Genomic DNA, 19,842 nt, shown 5'->3' with positions numbered 1-19,842 from the left:
TCACTCTGTCTAGCATCCAACATGTAAGTGATTGGTACTTTGATGAATCAGTATTGAAAGTGTAAATGTTACTGCAAATAAATGTTTAAGCTGTCATCGGAGTCATTTCTAATTCAGGTTAGTCGTGGGCCCGTTACGGCATTAACCATTTTAAAAATGGCATTAAAAAGGCATTAAAAAGCATTAAATTAAGTTTGGTGATAACTGCAGAAACCCTGATTTGGAACATACCAGTTTAGGGTGGGAAACCTATAAGTTACAAACAGGTAACAAGACAAAACAATGAGGTCTCAACGGGTCTTAACGTGTCTCTGCTGGAAAGTCTTTATAATATTAACACAGGTCCTTGCTCCTGCCTGACTTTTATCCTTCTTTTTCAACTTAAAATCCACAAACCTTTTATTTTATGTAATACATAAGACATCGCTCTTTCTACAGTCTTTCTAATGCCCTCAAAATCTCTTCCCTGCGTCAACATGAGAACGACATATTTTTGCCACCGTTGTGTTTGGACTGAGCGTTTCGTGGCAAATACAATGCTAGTGGCCGCTGTTAATTAAGAACTGCGCCTTTAAAAAATCTACAAAATTCCAACATTTCATTGAAGGAAAACAATTTGAAGTGGGGGGAATATCACATTGAGAAAAAAAAAAATTCTTCCATATACGTTGGCCACAATTATTGGCACCCTTGTATTTAATTCACCCCGCAACCTTAATTTATAAGAAAATTAGCTCTGAGTGTTTTCTTTTCAGTCTGATGAGGTTTGAGATTACATTGAAAGTCATCTGAGTCCATTCCTCCATAAAGAATTTCTCCAGATCCTTCAAATGTTGGTCCTCCCTCTTCTTCAGTTCATATCACTCATTTTCTATAGGGTTCGGGTCAGGGAACTGGGATGGCTATGGCAGGATCTTGATTTTGCGTTCAGTGACCCATTTTTTATTGATGTTGATGTTTATTTTGAACCAATGTGCTGATGGACGATCTAACCACGACCCATTATAATATTTCTAGCAGAGAAAGTAAGGTTTTGATTCTTTTACTTGTTGGTATTCGATATAAAACATGATGACATGTATCTGAACAAAATGTCCAGAACCTCTGGTATAAAAATAGGTTCACCACAATGAAGATCTGGTGACATATTTAACTGTGGACATGGGGCATTCTTTTATCCCTGTGTGCACCAAACCTATCTTGTGTTATTGCTGCCAAAAAAACTATTTTTCATTCCATATGGCCATAGACCCCAGTCCTGGTTGAAGTTCCAGTATGGCAGATTAATATGGTGCAGTTTATTTTTGCATAAGAGCAGAAGATTTGTTTCTCGAACAGTGTCCCAAACAACTTGTGGCGATGGAGGTGCAGTTTTCCTTTATTTTTATTAAATGCTTTCTGACCCCAAAATTCAACTGATTACTGCAATTTTCTATCTGTGCTCTTTGAAGAGTCTTTGGCCACTCAAATTCTTCTCCTAGTTGTGCATTGAGACAATATAGACACACATCCTGTTTCAAGCTGATTTTTAACATCATTGCCCTGATGTTGGAAATGACATTGTTTATTGTTTTAACTATTTCGTTAAAGCCATTTTGTATTTTGTGTAGCTCAACAGAACTATATTGCACATCAGAACTATATTCTTTGGTTTTATCCATTGTGATAAATGATTAAGGGGGGTTGGGCTTTGTGTTACTAATATTTATTCTCCTGTGCAACAAGAAGTCATAACTGGACAACGTCATGTTTCTAGTCACCTTGGTGTGCTAAGAAAATGTAAATATCAATGGGAATATACTTGGGAGGTATTTTACTCATAAGAATTTCTAGGGGTACCAATAATTGTGGCCAGGGTGTATTAGAGAAAAAAAAAATTCTCAATGTGATATTCCCCCTACTTCAAATTGTTTTACTTTAATGAAATGTTGGAATATTGTATATTTTTAAAATAAAAGATCAAAAGGAGAAAAAATGTAGATTTATTTTTACAGCCTTCTTTGCTCATATTTACCAAGGGTGCCAATAATGGTGAGCAGGACTGTATGTCCGTACTTTAGTTATTACTGTTGTCAAAGGTGTTGTTCAGTGACGCAGTATGCAGTCGTGTAATGTTAAAATGTTCTACACATGCAGGTATATTGCACTTTATTTGTACAAACCCGATTCCAAAAAGTTGGGACACTGTACAAATTGTGAATAAAAAAGGAATGCAATAATTTACGAATCTCATAAACTTATATTTTATTCACAATAGAATATAGATAACATATCAAATGTTGAAAGTGAGACATTTTGAAATGTCATGCCAAATATTGGCTCATTTTGGATTTCATGAGAGCTACACATTCCAAAAAAGTTGGGACAGGTAGCAATAAGAGGCCGGAAAGTTAAATGTACATATAAGGAACAGCTGGAGGACCAATTTGCAACTTATTAGGTCAATTGGCAACATGATTGGGTATAAAAAGAGCCTCTCAGAGTGGCAGAGTCTCTCAGAAGTCAAGATGGGCAGAGGATCACCAATTCCCCCAATCCCCGGCGAAAAATAGTGGAGCAATATCAGAAAGGAGTTTCTCAGAGAAAAATTGCAAAGAGTTTGAAGTTATCATCATCTACAGTGCATAATATCATCCAAAGATTCAGAGAATCTGGAACAATCTCTGTGCGTAAGGGTCAAGGCCGGAAAACCATACTGGATGCCCGTGATCTTCGGGCCCTTAGACGGCACTGCATCACATACAGGAATGCTACTGTAATGGAAATCACAACATGGGCTCAGGAATACTTCCAGAAAACATTGTCGGTGAACACAATCCACCGTGCCATTCGCCGTTGCCGGCTAAAACTCTATAGGTCAAAAAAGAAGCCATATCTAAACATGATCCAGAAGCGCAGGCGTTTTCTCTGGGCCAAGGCTCATTTAAAATGGACTGTGGCAAAGTGGAAAACTGTTCTGTGGTCAGACGAATCAAAATTTGAATTTCTTTTTGGAAAACTGGGACGCCATGTCATCCGGACTAAAGAGGACAAGGACAACCCAAGTTGTTATCAGCGCTCAGTTCAGAAGCCTGCATCTCTGATGGTATGGGGTTGCATGAGTGCGTGTGGCATGGGCAGCTTACACATCTGGAAAGGCACCATCAATGCTGAAAGGTATATCCAAGTTCTAGAACAACATATGCTCCCATCCAGACGTCGTCTCTTTCAGGGAAGACCTTGCATTTTCCAACATGACAATGCCAGACCACATACTGCATCAATTACAACATCATGGCTGCGTAGAAGAAGGATCCGGGTACTGAAATGGCCAGCCTGCAGTCCAGATCTTTCACCCATAGAAAACATTTGGCGCATCATAAAGAGGAAGATGCGACAAAGAAGACCTAAGACAGTTGAGCAACTAGAAGCCTGTATTAGACAAGAATGGGACAACATTCCTATTCCTAAACTTGAGCAACTTGTCTCCTCAGTCCCCAGACGTTTGCAGACTGTTATAAAAAGAAGAGGGGATGCCACACAGTGGTAAACATGGCCTTGTCCCAACTTTTTTGAGATGTGTTGATGCCATGAAATTTAAAATCAACTTATTTTTCCCTTAAAATGATACATTCTCTCAGTTTAAACATTTGATATGTCATCTATGTTGTATTCTGAATAAAATATTGAAATTTGAAACTTCCACATCATTACATTCTGTTTTTATTCACAATTTGTACAGTGTCCCAACTTTTTTGGAATCGGGTTTGTACTTCAGTAACGCTTTTTATCAAGTCTGGTGAACAAGTCTATGGCAATGTAATTAAATACAGTATGTATTGCACAAAAATATGTAGTTGTAAATACTGTGGGTTTGTTCAAATGTATTTTTTAAACGACGACTGTATGACTGTTTAAAACTGTGCAGCATTACGCTACCAAATCATTTGACAAAGTCAAATATCAGTGACTGGCTAACGTAGCATTACGTTCCACGTTTCTTGCAGCTAGTTCATTACGATGACATAAAATAATGACATAAAATAATGTAATCAAACGTAATACATTCATTCATTACCTTGTCCGTGAACATGATGGGCAATCTCCATACACGTCTGGGTGGTGAAAACGACATCCCCCATCATCACACTCTCCTGCATAACATCATTAAGCTTCGCCTTTGTTGTTGATGTTTTGAAAGTGCACCATCTAGCGGTCCAAATTTACATATGGTGCCTTTAAAGCAGCAGTATAGAACTTTTGCTCACAGGTTCCCCCATGTGGTTAATAAGCGCAATTGTCTGTAACCAGTGTCGTAAATAATGTAGCTACATAAGCTTCCCCATGGACAGCGCAATACACGTGAATTTGTTTACTAAGCTGATGGAGCTGGCAAATGCAGAAACGTAGTTTGGAAACCATATCGCATTCTTCCACAGACAGGGGATGGGCGGGGCTGTGTATACCGACCCGAACACAGAACTTACTGAGTGTGCTTGTAGCCTCTAGGAGGCTGCTCAAGTAGCAGTGGCAGTAGAATTTGTCCGGTTAAGAGTTGTTCTACCAATGAAATATTTTTTTAGACATTATTTTAAGGTCCAAAAACTACAAAGTGTTGCTTTAAAGTACGTTTGTATGATTTGTCACTCTACACTACGCAAAAACCTTGTGACGCTCCTGTACACGCACAGTAGTCAAATCAATAGTGCTGGATTCATCCTAAATAGTAAGTGGGAATGATTGACTAACGGGTAAGGCCTATCACTAAAAAGAGACTGCAAATTGACAGCAAAAAAAATCCGAGAGGGGAACTCGATCCCTCTTCCACTCCTGCCGTCTGACTGATTTCTTAAGCGAGTAAAGTACAGTTGTCACAGTACTTCTAACTTAAGGTAAACGGGTTGGGGTGGTTGTGGAAAGTTAAAGTAATGAATTGAGTTAACTTAATCCAACGTTGCCAACTTTATCCTTTAGCAACTTTCAGACCCCTTTTGCGACTTCGAAACATAAAAATTACATAGCGCCAAATCTAGCAACTTTTTTGATAAACATATATATATATATATATATATATATATATATATATATATATATATATATATATATATATATATATATATATATATATATATATATATATATATATATATATATATATATANTATATATATATATATATAAGCAATTGAATGGGTACAAAACAGCGTTTCCAAGCATCTGACACTATTACTGACTGTTTGGACATTTGAACATGAATGAACATAGTTCATCTGTAAATATGCACATAGTTTGTTACTCAGACAGAGGCTTTGTGCTGCATGATACAAATAAGTAAGGGATAATGTACAGGCAGCCGGTTGTTTTCTCAGAAATAAGATGAACATAAAACATAACATAAAATGTGAATTTGAAATATTTTATTAGCTCATTTTTACCGAATGCAGATCTTCCACGAGGAAAAGCCGTTTAGTTTCGGTTTTAAAGTAAGAAACGACGTTCAGACGTCACGAACAGGCAAATTGGTGTAATCATTTGTAAATATAATGTCATATATGTTATTAAAAGACATATTTATAATAAATTTTTGTGTAATATTAAACTGCCCCTCTCAAAATGATTTGCAGCATCCGGGTTACAGGGTGTTATTAGTTTTGAGAGGTTGTTATTTGAAAAAACAACCCTTGGAATGTCGCGACTGGCAAATCAGAATCAAGCATTCAAATGAGCCGTGTAATTAAGCAATATACTGTAGCCAAAATCAGTGCATAAAGCCACTATTTATGTAATTTTATCAGACGATGTCATTGTTATAAACCAGGATGTACTATTAATGGGTCATGTTTAGTTATGTTTAGCGCTGCAGCTATCTATTATTTTAGTAATCGAGTATTCTACTGAATTTTCTATCAATTAATTGGGTATTCGGATAATAAGGGCTTTTTCTTTATTAAAGAGCAACTCTAAATATACAAGAGAAAATAAGACAGGTCTCTTAAAATGAGTAAAACGACTAATTTCTTTCCTTTTTAGAAAAATTAACATTTATTGCTGAAATTGCATACATTAATATCTGTGAAAACCCATTTAGTACATTCCATTGCCATATTACATACAAAATGCAATATAGGCCTAATACAGATGTATAAATAAGAAACATTAATAAAAATAGAAAGAATAATTTCAAAGGTAAACAACTAACTTCAGCGTATGCATGATGCTGTTACGACCAAAAATACAATGCATAACCTAACTCCCTTAACAGAAACAAAGATCAAACTTTAATAAAACAAAAGAGTGGCGTCAGACTCCCTACTTTCCCAAGTTAAGCGGTATTTATAAATATATACAAGTTAGAATATTTAGAAGGAATAATCCACAGATCATAAACGAAAACCAAGCTCAACGTCATTAACAGGCAAAAAGGTCTAGTATCACAGTATACGTTCAATAAGCCAGAACAACACACACAGCGAGTGAGCACAAAATGCACTGTTTAGAGAAGTGAAGACTGGATTCTTATAGGCAACAGGTGTCGTCATGAACCAATCAGGGCAAAGGAATGATCAATCGTCAGGAGCCAATCAGGTTTCTTCCTGGACAGAGACACAAACAAACTTCTCCCACAGGCAAATAAACATAGAAGGTCTTAACACCCCCCCACATAAGAGTAAACATGGTAACAAGTTTACAAACAAGATCTAGACAATGCATCAGCTACAACATTGTGTATTCCTTTCTTGTATTTAATATTCAAATTAAAGTCTTGACAAATTAAAGACCAACGCATGAGTCTTTGGTTTCGGTTACACATTTTCTGTAAAAATACAAGGGGGTTATGATCTGTAAACACTTCAATGGGTTGGGAACTTGAACCTACATATACTTCAAAATATTGCAAAGCAAGTAAGAGGGCTAGTGCCTCTTTCTTTATGGTACTATAATTACTCTGATAACGGTTGAATTTTTTTTTTGAGTAGAAACATACCGGGTGATCAAATCCACGGTCATCTTCTTGTAGCAAGACACCTCCCGCGCCAGTGCCACTGGCATCAACCTCAAGCTTAAACGGCTTTGCAAAATCAGGAGCAGATAGGACAGGAGCACTACATAACAAATTCTTTAAAGAATTAAAGGCATTGTGGCATTGAGGAGACCATTCAAACTTAATATCTTTCCGAAGATTATCAGTAAGGGGTTTAACTACATCCGAGAAGTTTTTGCAGAAACTTCTGTAATATCCGGCCATACCTAGAAATCTTTGGAGATCTCTTTTTGTCTTGGGCACCTGAAAATCAATAATGGCATCTACTTTGTCTTGCAAAGGACGAACTGTACCCTTACCAACTTCTTTTCCCAAATATTTAACAGTCGCATGACAAAACTCACACTTGGCTAGGTTAAGAGTTAAATTAGCATTTCAAAATCTAGAAAATACTTCCTCTAAAGTTTTCATGTGTTCTTCCCAGTTCTCAGAATAACACACGACATCATCCAGGTAAGCAGTTGGCTACATTAGCTAGTACTTTGTTCATCAAACGCTGGAACGTTGCTGGTGCATTGTTAAGACCAAAGGGTAAGACTTTATACTGTAAGAAAGTATCTGGTGTAGCAAACGCAGAAATTTCAGTAGCACGGGGAGTAAGGGGTACCTGCCAATATCCTTTAAGTAGATCTAACTTAGTAACAAACTTAGATTTTCCAATTCCATCATCTACAAAGTAAGCAACTATATGATTAGGTAAGTCAGACTTATTCACCACAGAGGAAATACATGACTTTAGGGTTTCATCAGCATTTTGCGCATCAATTAAACGCTTCCTATCAAAAGGAAAATCAAAACAAGACCCAACGACTACATTCTGGGAACATTCTTTCTCAACATCAGGTTTCACATCAGCACACATAAATGAGTCTGCAAGATCAACTTCATTTTCAAATTTACGAGCTTGGGCACGAGTGACGACACACGACTGAAATACACTAGGAAATTCTTGCAACAGCACATCTTTCTCTGACTCATCAGGTACATCCATAACTTCGGGTAGACAATTAACTCTACTCCCTGCTAAATCATTGCCAAGAATAAGTGAAATCCCATTCAATGGCAACTGAGGTTGCACAGCCACTTTAACCACACCAGTCACAATATCAGATTGTAAATAAATGGTGTGTAAAGGAACTCTCAGTACACCCAATTCAATACCCTGGACCAATACATCTGTACCACAACTAGATTGTGAGGAAAATGGAAGTACATTTGCCAAAATAAAAGATTGCGCAGCACCGGTGTCTCTCAAGATATGCACAGGCTTAAACTCGGTGTCAAATTCTGAAAAAGCAACTGTACCATTAAACACAAATGGTTGAAACGTCGGATCAACAGAAACTAATGGCTTAGGGAAATGGGTACGAACAAAAGCTACACTTTTAGAAGTGTTCTGAGCTTTCCGCTGATTCTTACGACCAAGGCCGGACTTACCATTGGCCTTGACTGGGCACCAGCCCAGGGGCCCCGCCCTTCAGGGGGCCCGCCTACCCTCGTTCATTTGATTTGTTTAGTTATATGCCAGTCATTTTATTTTTCATTTAAACTTTGTGCATTGGCCTACCAAGGTTCAATAGCACTGCCTTATGTAAGGAATGATGTCGTTTAATTGGCTAAACGTTCCGTCAGTCACGTTGGCGTTTCCTGGTTGGTTATTTGTGGATTCTATCCATCATGTTTACCTCAGTTGAAACCTGTCTGCTCGTTAAGACGCTTGTTCTAATGGCTGACAAGAGCAATCGCAGTGCGGCGCTTAATGAAAACCAAAAACCGAGAGACAAAAACGCGAAAGAACAGCATTTAGAAAATAATGATTCTTTATACCCATGGCACCACACCTTGATCTTTAGGCAGAGAATCCAGAGCATACCTGTCACCATCTCCCGCCAGGCCGCCACCCTCCGGTTTTATTTCTTCTTTGAAACTCGCGGACCGACGGGAGCCGGCGTCGTGCCGAAAACACACTCCTTGCCAGATTATGCATCCCCCTCCCCACAATGGTTAGGGTGAGGATTTGGTGTTAGGGGAGGGGTTAGGATTAGGATTGGGTGTGGGGAGGGGTTAGAATTAGCCAATCGGACAGCGTGTTATTGAAGGGGGTGCATAATCTGGCGGGGAGTGTGTTTTCGGCACAACACCGGAACGCGTTCACTGGGTGGCTCTGTGGCTTGAGCCGCTGCCCATTTGCCCTCACAGGCTGGCGCCCTTTGGTAGACGAAGTAGAGTAGAGAGGATTCACATCCCCGCGAAAAACTTTCTCTGAATACACCGCTATATGATTCCACTCCGCGTTATCCATTTGACGCTCGCTCCTCACAGTCTGTGTCCGCTCACTGAACACGACAGATCGGTTCATCGACAGGTAGATGCAGTAGAGTCTACTAGCTGTTGTTACACTTTCTTTGCTTTTACAAAAAACGTGTTATGAAAAGTGTTCTGCAGACATCTCTGAATAAAAACTGGTAATATAGAGTTTATTTCTAATATTTCCCGTTCTGTGACCATAAGCGGTTCTTGTAAATAATATGCAAACACTGTTAAATCCATCCATGTAAATAAAAAATGAAAACATTCTGCCAACTAATAAACAAAGTTAAAACAACCGAACTACGGGACGCGTGAAGGGACAAACTGCTCGTGCTTTTTCAAACTACGTTTAGATAGTCATTTCATTTCTGACGTTGAGATATCTGGCAAAATGTAAATGCTAAATTAAGATGATACCTTGCAGATATACCATTCATGGATTCATGGCCTGTGAGCTGCATTAAACAGTCTCTTAGATTTACATTTAAGAATTTGACATGAAAATGATGTTATGTTAGTCATAAAGTAATTAAAACGATTTATAACAGAGGGGTGCCATATTTGCCCTGCACAACCTCAGTTAACTAGACTTTACAAAACTATGGACCATCTCATTATTATGAAACTATTTAAGCCATAATAAGACGTTTCATCTCATTATATGAATACAATTTTAATGTATATTTCAAACTCATACATCTGTCATATGCTTTACTGATGGAATTGCAATAGAATACTATATATTTTTAACACTTTAGAATGTTACATTAGTTAAGCATTAGATTACATGTCTGCATTTGTTAATCTTTATTTTCGGTATTTACTAATATTTTTACAAACATTGAACATGCACCATGAACTAACATGAACAGTTGTATTTGGCATTAACTAACAATAAACAAGATTAATAAATGCTGACTGTATTGTTCATTGTTGGTTTCATGTTAATGCAGGGATCTCAAGATCCTCCAGAAATACAGGCAAAACACACACATGTTCCTTTTTAGTAGTTTTCTTATTATGAATCAATAAATTTAATTTTAATATACATAATGGTAGGGCTGTATGATTATGTCAAAAACTGTAGTCCCCTTGATATTGTAATGTTGATTATTAATGTTGATTGGATTTTACATTTAAGTATGTTTGAAACTTCCTACACGCTATAAATGCACCACTTGTGGCCCCCACTGTCAAAACAAGCATTATAAATGTGTAAACCAATGAACAAGTGTCATTGTTGGTCATTGGAGAAAAAAACATGTACTAATGCTAACAAACATATGATTTTAAATAGTACGGGGGCCCCGAAAACAACTCAAGCCCAGGGGCCCCCATCCTCCTAAGTCCGGCCCTGCTTACGACACAGCGCTGGACAAGCAGCAATTAAATGACCCCTCTCATGACAGTAGAAACATTCTCGTGATGTCAAAGAGATATCTGTTCCTGAGCCATTTTTGTGGCTAAGGACTGCATGTTTAGAATTATTATTATGTCCTGCTGAAGTGTGCCTTGGAGAACGGGGTGATGAGAAAAATTTGTGAGTAAGTACAAATTCATCTGCAAAAACAGCAGCATTGGGGAGAGATATAACTTTCTGTTTTTTCAGATAAACTACCACCTTATCAGGGAGACAGTCTTTAAACTCTTCTAGCAAAATTAACTCTTTTAACTCCTTAATCGTGGTGATTTTACTTGCTGTACACCACTTCTCAAACAACACAGTCTTTTCGCGAGCAAACTCAACAAATGTTTGACTGGGGTTTTTCACATGCTTTCGAAAGTTTTGACGATAAGCCTCCGGAACTAACTCGTACGCACGTAACACAGCGGCTTTAACCGAATCATACTCTAGACTTTGCTCTAATGTTAGCGTAGAGCATACTTCTTGTGCTTTTCCCACTAATTTGCACTGTAGAAGCAAAGGCCAAATATTTCTAGCCACTTTAAAGTGGCTGTGATGCGTTCAAAGACAGTGAAGTACGTGTCAACCTCACTCTCTCTAAATGACGGAACTAACGAAATTTGTTTACTAATATCAAATTCTAAAGAATTTACCAACAAACCTTGCGATGTAGGGGAAGGAGATGAAGCAGCTGTCTGTTCTGACACAGAGACAGCGTTTCCTGGTGTTCTTGCAGTACTCAGAGTCTGTGTGGCCTTGAATTGGAGCTCCAGCTCCTTCAGATGAATGTCACGGTGCGTTTCGAGCTCCAGTGCTCGAATTTGCAACAACTGACTCTCATGCTGCTGTCGGGCAAGCTCTATTTCTAATTCTTTTAAGCGGATTTCCAATATTTGCTCTTTCGGTGAGGTCGGGCACACGGGATCTATGCAAACGGCGTCTCCGAATTTAAATTCTGCTTCCGCAGACTCTAAAATTTCAGAAAACTCCATATCAGAGGCAACACCCGGTACCACCTCTTCGCCTGGCAATACTTTGCGTTTTACCAGCTCCGAATACAACACCAGCTTAATTTTCCCCTTATTTGCATGGCGAGGTTCAGAAATGTCAAAGAAATCGGCGATCAATAATAAATCATCTTTACGACATTTATCAAACCTTTCTTGTGTGGGTTCAACCGTAAATTTTTCCAATTCAAACTTTTCCATACTACACTTTCTCCTACACAAAATGAAAACCCCAGGAAAACAACTGCCGAATAAACTATTTTGTTACCTCTCTGCGAACGAGCCCCCAATTTCATGTTACGCCCCGTCTAGGGGTAAGGGTGCAACATGAAAGAGTCGGAGAAATGAATGAATTACAATAATGAAAATTTATTGTTTTAACTCTTGAATCCTTAGGTCCCAAGTTAAAACAATAAATTTTCATTATTGTAATTCATTCATTTCTCCGACTCTTTCATGTTGCACCCTTACCCCTAGACGGGGCGTAACAGATGCATTTAGTTTATCTAAATTAGTTTGTTTATTTTTTTACTATTAAATAGTAATATATTTGTCCACATAAAAATACCGAGTTAACCAGACTTTTATTTTGGCAGGTCGTCGGAAGACGCTTATTTTTTAGTGTGTTAGCTTCACTCAGTAAAGTGTTATGAAATAAACTCTCATAGCAGCTCTGGAGATGAAGTTCATGTGTTCATGTCCTCATAAAGCGCAGACGCAGACAAATTCATGAGCATCACGCGTGTAGCACATTAAACTGTGCAGTTCATTCACTCAGACACGCAGAACAGACAGATGGCATGTGTAAATAACATGATTCGGCATCCACTAACGTTAGTCCGCATCTAGTTTGATGGACTCAATGTAGCCGGAAAACAAGTTTCACTCGCAAAATAGACTAAAACTAGTAAAAAAAAGTAAAATAGCAGTTCACCATTTCAATAAGCTATCATTTACTTATCAGCATGAGAAATACGTGTGAACAGACTAAAATGCATGTGGCTCGTGGTGAATGCGTGAGACTTGAGAGCCCTGTAACATGAATAGAGTTTAGCGGGCTGTGCGTTAGTAATAATGGTCCGTGGGGAAACTCAGTGCTCCGTGTGTACTGTAGTTAAATGGATTAAACGAAGCTTCGAGGCAACAAAATTTGCCTCGATGATTTTTTGTATTTGAATTACTCGAGTTACTCGAGGAATCATTTTAGCCCTAGTTATGTTATACTTTTTAGATGTCCTGACAACATAAACAGATTTATATTCATTCAAGACCAGGTCAACATGTAGACGTTGTGCATTTATCTAACAGTGTCGATGTGATCAAGAACTGGATGTCTGATAATTTTCTAGTCTCTAAATGGCTCCAAAACCAAAGTTATGCTCATTGGCTCTCCCCATCAGTTGCGAAATGCAGGCTCTATAACTCTTTCTATCGACAGTCTTCTTGGAGTTTCAAAGCAAACTAAAAAATCTTGGAGTCATTTTTGATGCTTCGCTGTCATTTGGGCCTTTTATTCAGAATACGGTTAAGACATCCTTTTTCCATCTGAGAAATATAGCTGAGAGGTTGATAAATTCCTTTGTTTTTTCGCGTATTGACTATTGTAATGGTCTTCTTGCTGGAGTATCAAAAACCTCCATTAACAAATTACAATATGTGCAAAACTCAGCTGCTAGAATTCTTTCTGGGGCCAGGTTTTGTGATCATATTTCTCCTGTGTTGGAGTCTCTACACTGGCTCCCTGTAAGATACCGTATTGATTTTAAAATCCTTATGTTATCATTTAAGGCTTTGCATGACCTGGCTCCGAGGTACCTGTCTGACCTGTTACTGCCGTACACACTATGTCGAAATTTTCTCAGTGTGGTCTTTTAGTGGTTCCTAAGACACGGGTGATAGAGCATTCTCCTCATACGCTCCTAAGCTCTGGAACTCTCTACCGGCAGACATCCGGGAGGCAAATTCTCTTGCGATTTTTAAATCTCTTCTTAAAACATTTTATTTTAGGATTGCTTTTACTTGATTATATTATTTGTTTTCGTTGTTGTTGTGTTGTTTTACAAAGTTTTTTTACAAATTGTGTTGTTTTACCTGATGTGATGTTTACTGTGAAGCGCTTTGAGAAAGCAACTTTTAATTGTGCTATACAAAATAAATGTATTATTATTATTATTAAACAGAAAAATATGTATTTTATTGGACATTTAGTTGTATTACAGTGACAGTTAACAGATCTGAAGTGCCGACAAAAGTCTGAATGCAAAATGCAATGCGATGACATTGCGCATAATGTTAATTAGCATGTGATGTCATTCAGCGCCATAATCTCGCAATATCCTGTGCGAAACACTGGTATTGTCCTAGTTTTGGTTATATTATTACCAGTGTTTATTTCAGATGAATTTTTAGTGATGTTCTGCTCAGAAAGGCCAAGTCAGCAAGCTATGAGGCAAATCAGTCAAGAGCAAGTGCCACTGCAAGTAGAGGTGATGAATGATGCAAAAAATGGCGTCTCAACAACAACTGAAGCTGTTGCTTCCTAAATGTTTTTTCTTTGAAAGAGTTATTCTACAAAATGTGACTGTATTGTTTTATTCCAATTTTTAACCAATTTATATGTTGAAAAATTTGAGAATATATGAACCCCCTCAAACCTTGTGTCCCATCGCGTCACACTTGATTTGTTGCTTTAGGGGACAACACAATTTTAAGAACCAAAAGTTTGTAAACTTCCTAATGGAATACTTTGTGATTTATTTTGCATCTATTTTGTCCCCTGCTGTTTATCTATTCCAGAAATTCCAATCAAAACAAATATTAATGCTGTACCATACAATACCATATTAAAGAATGTTGTTTCCATCTTTGTCGCAACAGTTTTGGAATAGCCTTCTTCTGTTCTGAAATGACTGTACCCCTGTGTATCATTGATGGGTTTAGGTGATGTGTGTTTGGATCGAAGCCTCCAAGTCATACCAAAGTGTTCAGCTAGGTTCAGGTCTGGGCTTTATGCACTAGACTGAATCAATCATTTTTGAACCTTGCTTTGTGCACAGGGGCATTGTCATGTTGGAATGGAGAAGGACCCTGCCCTGTAGAATTAAGATTTGAGCTCACAGAAATTAGCTCACAGAAATGACAAAAGTAGTCAAACTGTTCATTAAAAAGGGAATGTCCCCAGGAGTTGAATTGGGCCGGGATGTCCGGGGCGGAATCCCAGGCACATAGGTTGACTGTCTCGCTCTCAACCACCAACCCCATCCCCCCCACCCCCGTGTGTGTGCGGCTCTTAGTGTTATGGAGCGGCACTCGTCATGCCACAGTATAAATTTCAAGTTTAAGTAACAATTTACTTTTTTCGTCAGTGTATACACTTACATTGATAATCGTGGAAAAACAGATCTATGTGCTACCGTACATTAACCGCGTGCACACAGAAATAATTTCCTGCGTTCCATTCCAAAGTGATCATCCCTATGCCCTACTCACTTGTAAGAGTAAAGCTCTTGATGTGTAAGCTCTGAAGGGAAAAACGCAATTGTCCGTTTAAAATTCACTTGGCAAAAGGAGCAATGAAAACAATGTTGTTTTTTCTTTATTTGGAGTGACCTTTTTGTATGAGTGTCCCCTTCCTAAAGAGCCCTTCGAAGGGATATATTCAGTTTGGAACGCAGCATGTGTGTGTGTTTCCTTTCTGCAGAGCCCAGCTGTGTACTTGCCTATTTGCAAGTTTTAGACATGGCGCACGGTTGTTTTATCGTTTTAAGTTTCAAGAGGCTCGACTTCCAAATGATGTCATTTTAATCAAATTCAAGCATTTAAAGCGGTTGTTCATGGTGTGTCCTGTAGCTCAATGGTTAGAGCATGGCGTTAACAACGCCAAGGTCACGGTCATGATCCCAGAGATTGCACATACTTAGAAACAAATGTGTAGTATAATGCAATGTAAGTCGCTTTGGATAAATCTGCCAAATTCATAAATGTAAATGTAAATAAATGTGTGTGCGGCAGCAACGATGCACAAGTTAATGGGTCATCTCTATCATTGTGAATGTTGTATAAAGTTTTGACAGAAACGTAGTGGAAATACACAGGTCATACATATAATTCTGTGGACATTAATAAATGTAGATATTTGATATTGACACAAGGAAAGGGCACAGGCCAACAGAAATATTTTATTCTTATCACATGCAGTTTTGTAATCTAGAATGAGTTTGATCAGCATTTTATTGTTCATAGCATAGGGCTCTCTCAATTTATATTTTACAGTTTGTCAATTAATATACGTTTATAAACTTTGTATACGCACCCCTCAAAATCACCCACAGCTCCCCGGCACTCAACAAATCTCAGTTTAACCCCTGAGTGTCCCAATGTTTCTGTTCATTTGATTTTATTCATACTCAATGCAATAATAAACATTTATTAATAATTGTATCTTAACCAGAAAGATTGTATTAAGAGCATTTGTTTATCATGTCTCATACAGACAGCGATTCTTGGAGCAAACTTTAGCCTCCAGGCTGGTCGAACTTTCATCTGCACAAAGTATATTTCGGTTTTCCATTCAAAATCCAGATGGAAAAGCCATGATTTTGGTAAGGCAATAAAAGTTGTATATATTATCTTTATGCAATTACTGGCAGCATATAGAATATTTCCTGTCTGTACCTTTACACATATTGTGAAGAAGTATGATCTAGAGAATAACAAAGCTGTTGTCTTTCTGTTATCAGGTGTGGCTTCTGAACACGGACACTCTGGTCGCCTCATTTCCTGATGCAGTGGTAAGCTTCGTCGCAGATGACGTTCATCCTGAAGCGAGTCAGCCATGCCAGGCGGTTGGAGCTGTCAAAGTCTTGTATTTCTTGTGCTCTGACAGCAAACACAAAGAGTAAGCCATCCATTCACCAACATATACAGGTGTAGAAAGTAGATAGGTAACAGTATTATATGGTTCAAGTTACAAAAACAACTTACCTGAGTCTGATATGAAATGACTATCAAACATCCACGTTTCAGTATTCCATTTGTTTCAGCAAATTGCAGCGATTCATTCGCTTCTATCCTTCGGCAGTCTTTTAAAATAAATCTCTGGTTGTGCTCGATCTGTTTGTACAATGAAACAGGAAAAAGTTGTTGTGCGATTAAAAGTCGGCATGAAATTAAAACTGTCAATTCAAATTGATTTATACAGTGTTGCAGTATTCATTATAAATTATTTATCCGTGCACATCATTATTTAAAAAAAAATCATTTGCACTTGTAATCTTTAATTAAAAACGTTAACCTCCTCCCCCTCTCGAAATGACCTCTCTTTACTTCTGGTCACGAGGAATGGTGCGAGGTTGCAATGACTGACAGATTGCAAACTGGATTACAAATCTGACTCCATTTTGTTGGCAACACCCAACTTTTAAAGATCCAATCATTGCTCGATGAACAAAATTAAGTCCCGCCCTACATTTTTTCTCATTTCAGAAGTTGTTTCACTTGGATATACGTCACGACACGAAAGAAAAAACAGCTACTTCTGTTTCATGCCGACTTTAAATAGAGTACTGATAACGGTAAACAGTGCTGCATTCAGTTTTCTACTACTCAGTGGGCGTGACTCGCTTGATTTTACGTGACATTACATTACTTGTAATTCTTACAGTATTAACATTTCTGTAATCAGTCCCTTGATATTGGCTCTTTGCAGATCTGTTGAAGGAGACTATCAAAGCTATTTGCTCATGGGTACTCAGTTTTGGACAGTTATTTTTAATATTTCCTAAAAAAACATTGAGAGTATTGATTGGCTGATGACAGGGAACATAGTAAGTAACCCCATTTTGTGCTTTTGAAAGCCCGTCAAAAATAGGGTAGGGGAAAAATCGATTCACCTAACTACCTGCAATCTTTTAAAAAAAAATGTAGAATCGATTTTATATTTAATTATTTGACTTTTCATAAGAGGTGCTGGAGAGAAGTTACTTGTTTATTTCAGCATTGGGTTTTAGATGACGTTGTATCTGTTTCAAGCTGGCATGAGAAAGCAAAACCATGGTTGAAGCAGAGGATCAACCCGCTTCCAGAATTCTTTCTATCCACAAGTTTCCTACGCCCGATGACGCTTTGCGCGAAAAATGTGAGAAACTTCCAGTTCAATGTAAACAAATGCGTTTCTGCCGTATTTCAAGTCATTTGTTTATGGCAGAATGTGAACTTACACACTGACAGCACTTATAAACTACATCAGCATACTGAGGAATTGGATGATTATTTTAATACTTGACGATGGATATTTAGCAACTTTATTGATTCAGTTGTTGTGACTGTAAACCAATGAGCAATTTAAAAATAATGGAGGGTTTTAAATATCTTTACTCAACTCAACTGTATTTATATAGCACTTTTTACAATTTTCATTGTTACAAAGCAGCTGTACATGAAACATATTGACTATAAGCAAAACATATAAAGTTACACAAGTAAAAACAAAAAAGGTGAAAACACACTGTAGGGTATGGTCAGATCAGACTTTACCATCTGTGATCGTAAAACACAGTAACCTCTCAGCAGGACTACGACCAGGCACCAACAAGTCTGGCCAAATGTCCTATTCTCAACACCTTCATCTAAACCAGGACAGATTCGGATACTCTCCCCTAGACTTCAAAGGAGGTTCTTGGGGGAGGACAGGACTGTTCACCATAGTGAGAAAAGCCATGTGGCCCCCAGGGACTGAGAGCCTCAAATTCTTCCAAAAGAATGTCTCTTTCTCTTTCCTTAGCCACAAAAGACTGATTTAAAGTGTATACACATGAATCTCCACATTGTATGCTTGTCTCTATGTTATTCTCCTTCACCTATAACCTCAAAGGCATATGTGCTTAGTGGTATTCTGTGTATATTTACATTCTTGTCCAAACTACAGGTCAATGTAATTGTAACCCCTTCATGTTTCATATCTACGTGTTTCCCTTTTCATGTCTTAGAATATGGTGTATAGCACAGTAATGTATTTGATACCATACTCATTTTATTCTATTCTAAGTCTATTCCTGCTCCAAACTCCTAGGCGACCAAGAATGCAAATGAGTTAGTGTGCCGGACAAAGAAACATGTTTTTGCGCCCAAAACTATCTCATCACATTGGATCGCCCACCTTGGAGGCCCTCTGTGTTAAAACATCTGAACACGCAGGAAAGCTTGCTCTTTTGTGTATGTTCGTTCGCTTGGGTGCGTTCGCGCTCCTGCACGTTCGCTCGCTCGTTTTCTGTCAACCTCTCGAGACCTGCCTCTCCTCAGAGACAGCTTTCTTCAGGCAGTTTTGCTTCAAACGAAATCAACGGACTCACGGCCCGCTCTGAACGCATCAGGATCCTTACATTTTAGTTTGTCGCTGTTATTAGCTCTGCTGCATCAGGTTAAAGTGTATAAAATAATTAATGGTTAATCACAATTAATTATACGTATGTTACTGTGGTTAAACTCATAGTTTCCCCGAAATACACTACAACACCCATATACAAAACACGGACTCACACACACAAAATACACACGTGCTAACACACACGCGGACGCGCACACACACATACACAAGCACAGTGGTTATCACAGAGAAGCACACATTTAAAGGGGACATTTCATGAAAATCTGACTTTTTCAATGTTTAAGTGCTACAGAGATGGCAAAAGTACACACATCCTTTACTTAAGTAGAAGTACAGATACTCATGTTTAAAAGTACTCAAGTAAAAGTTGAAGTACTGACTAAACTTGTTTACTCAAGTAAAAGTATAAAGTATGGGCTCTAAAATGTACTTAAGTAAAAAGTAGCCAATACTACTACCTGTTTTAGAGTCACGCTCGTACCTCACAACTGAACTACCATTATGTAGAACACAAGCATAAAAAAAACTGATGGAATAAATCTATTTGCCACTACCTAGGTAGTGGAAAAAAACACAAATTTATAATACAATTATGATGTAAGATAAGAGTGTAAAGGACAAGCGTATTGATAATAATTGTGACAGAATTCCCTTTGTCTTAAGTTCTCAACCATAATTTTAGCTATTCTTTGTGTTGCCTTCCGCCTTGGTCCGT

General features: G+C 38.0%; 1 protein-coding gene across 1 annotated transcript in view; it reads left to right on the top strand.

Annotated features, from left to right (window-relative positions):
- Positions 1-19,842, top strand: part of ube3d (ubiquitin protein ligase E3D) — a 119,880-nt gene that overhangs the window by 59,712 nt on the left and 40,326 nt on the right. Inside the window, exons 11-12 of the mRNA XM_057328632.1 lie at positions 16,236-16,344; positions 16,483-16,640. Coding sequence (XP_057184615.1) covers positions 16,236-16,344; positions 16,483-16,640 — 267 coding nt within the window. The remainder of the gene's footprint in view (positions 1-16,235; positions 16,345-16,482; positions 16,641-19,842) is intronic.

The sequence above is a fragment of the Triplophysa rosa genome, unplaced genomic scaffold (assembly GCF_024868665.1).
Source record: "Triplophysa rosa unplaced genomic scaffold, Trosa_1v2 scaffold60_ERROPOS690268, whole genome shotgun sequence".
NCBI lineage: Eukaryota > Metazoa > Chordata > Actinopteri > Cypriniformes > Nemacheilidae > Triplophysa > Triplophysa rosa.
Note: the sequence above shows the minus strand (reverse complement) of the source record. Positions and strands in the feature narration are given on the sequence as shown.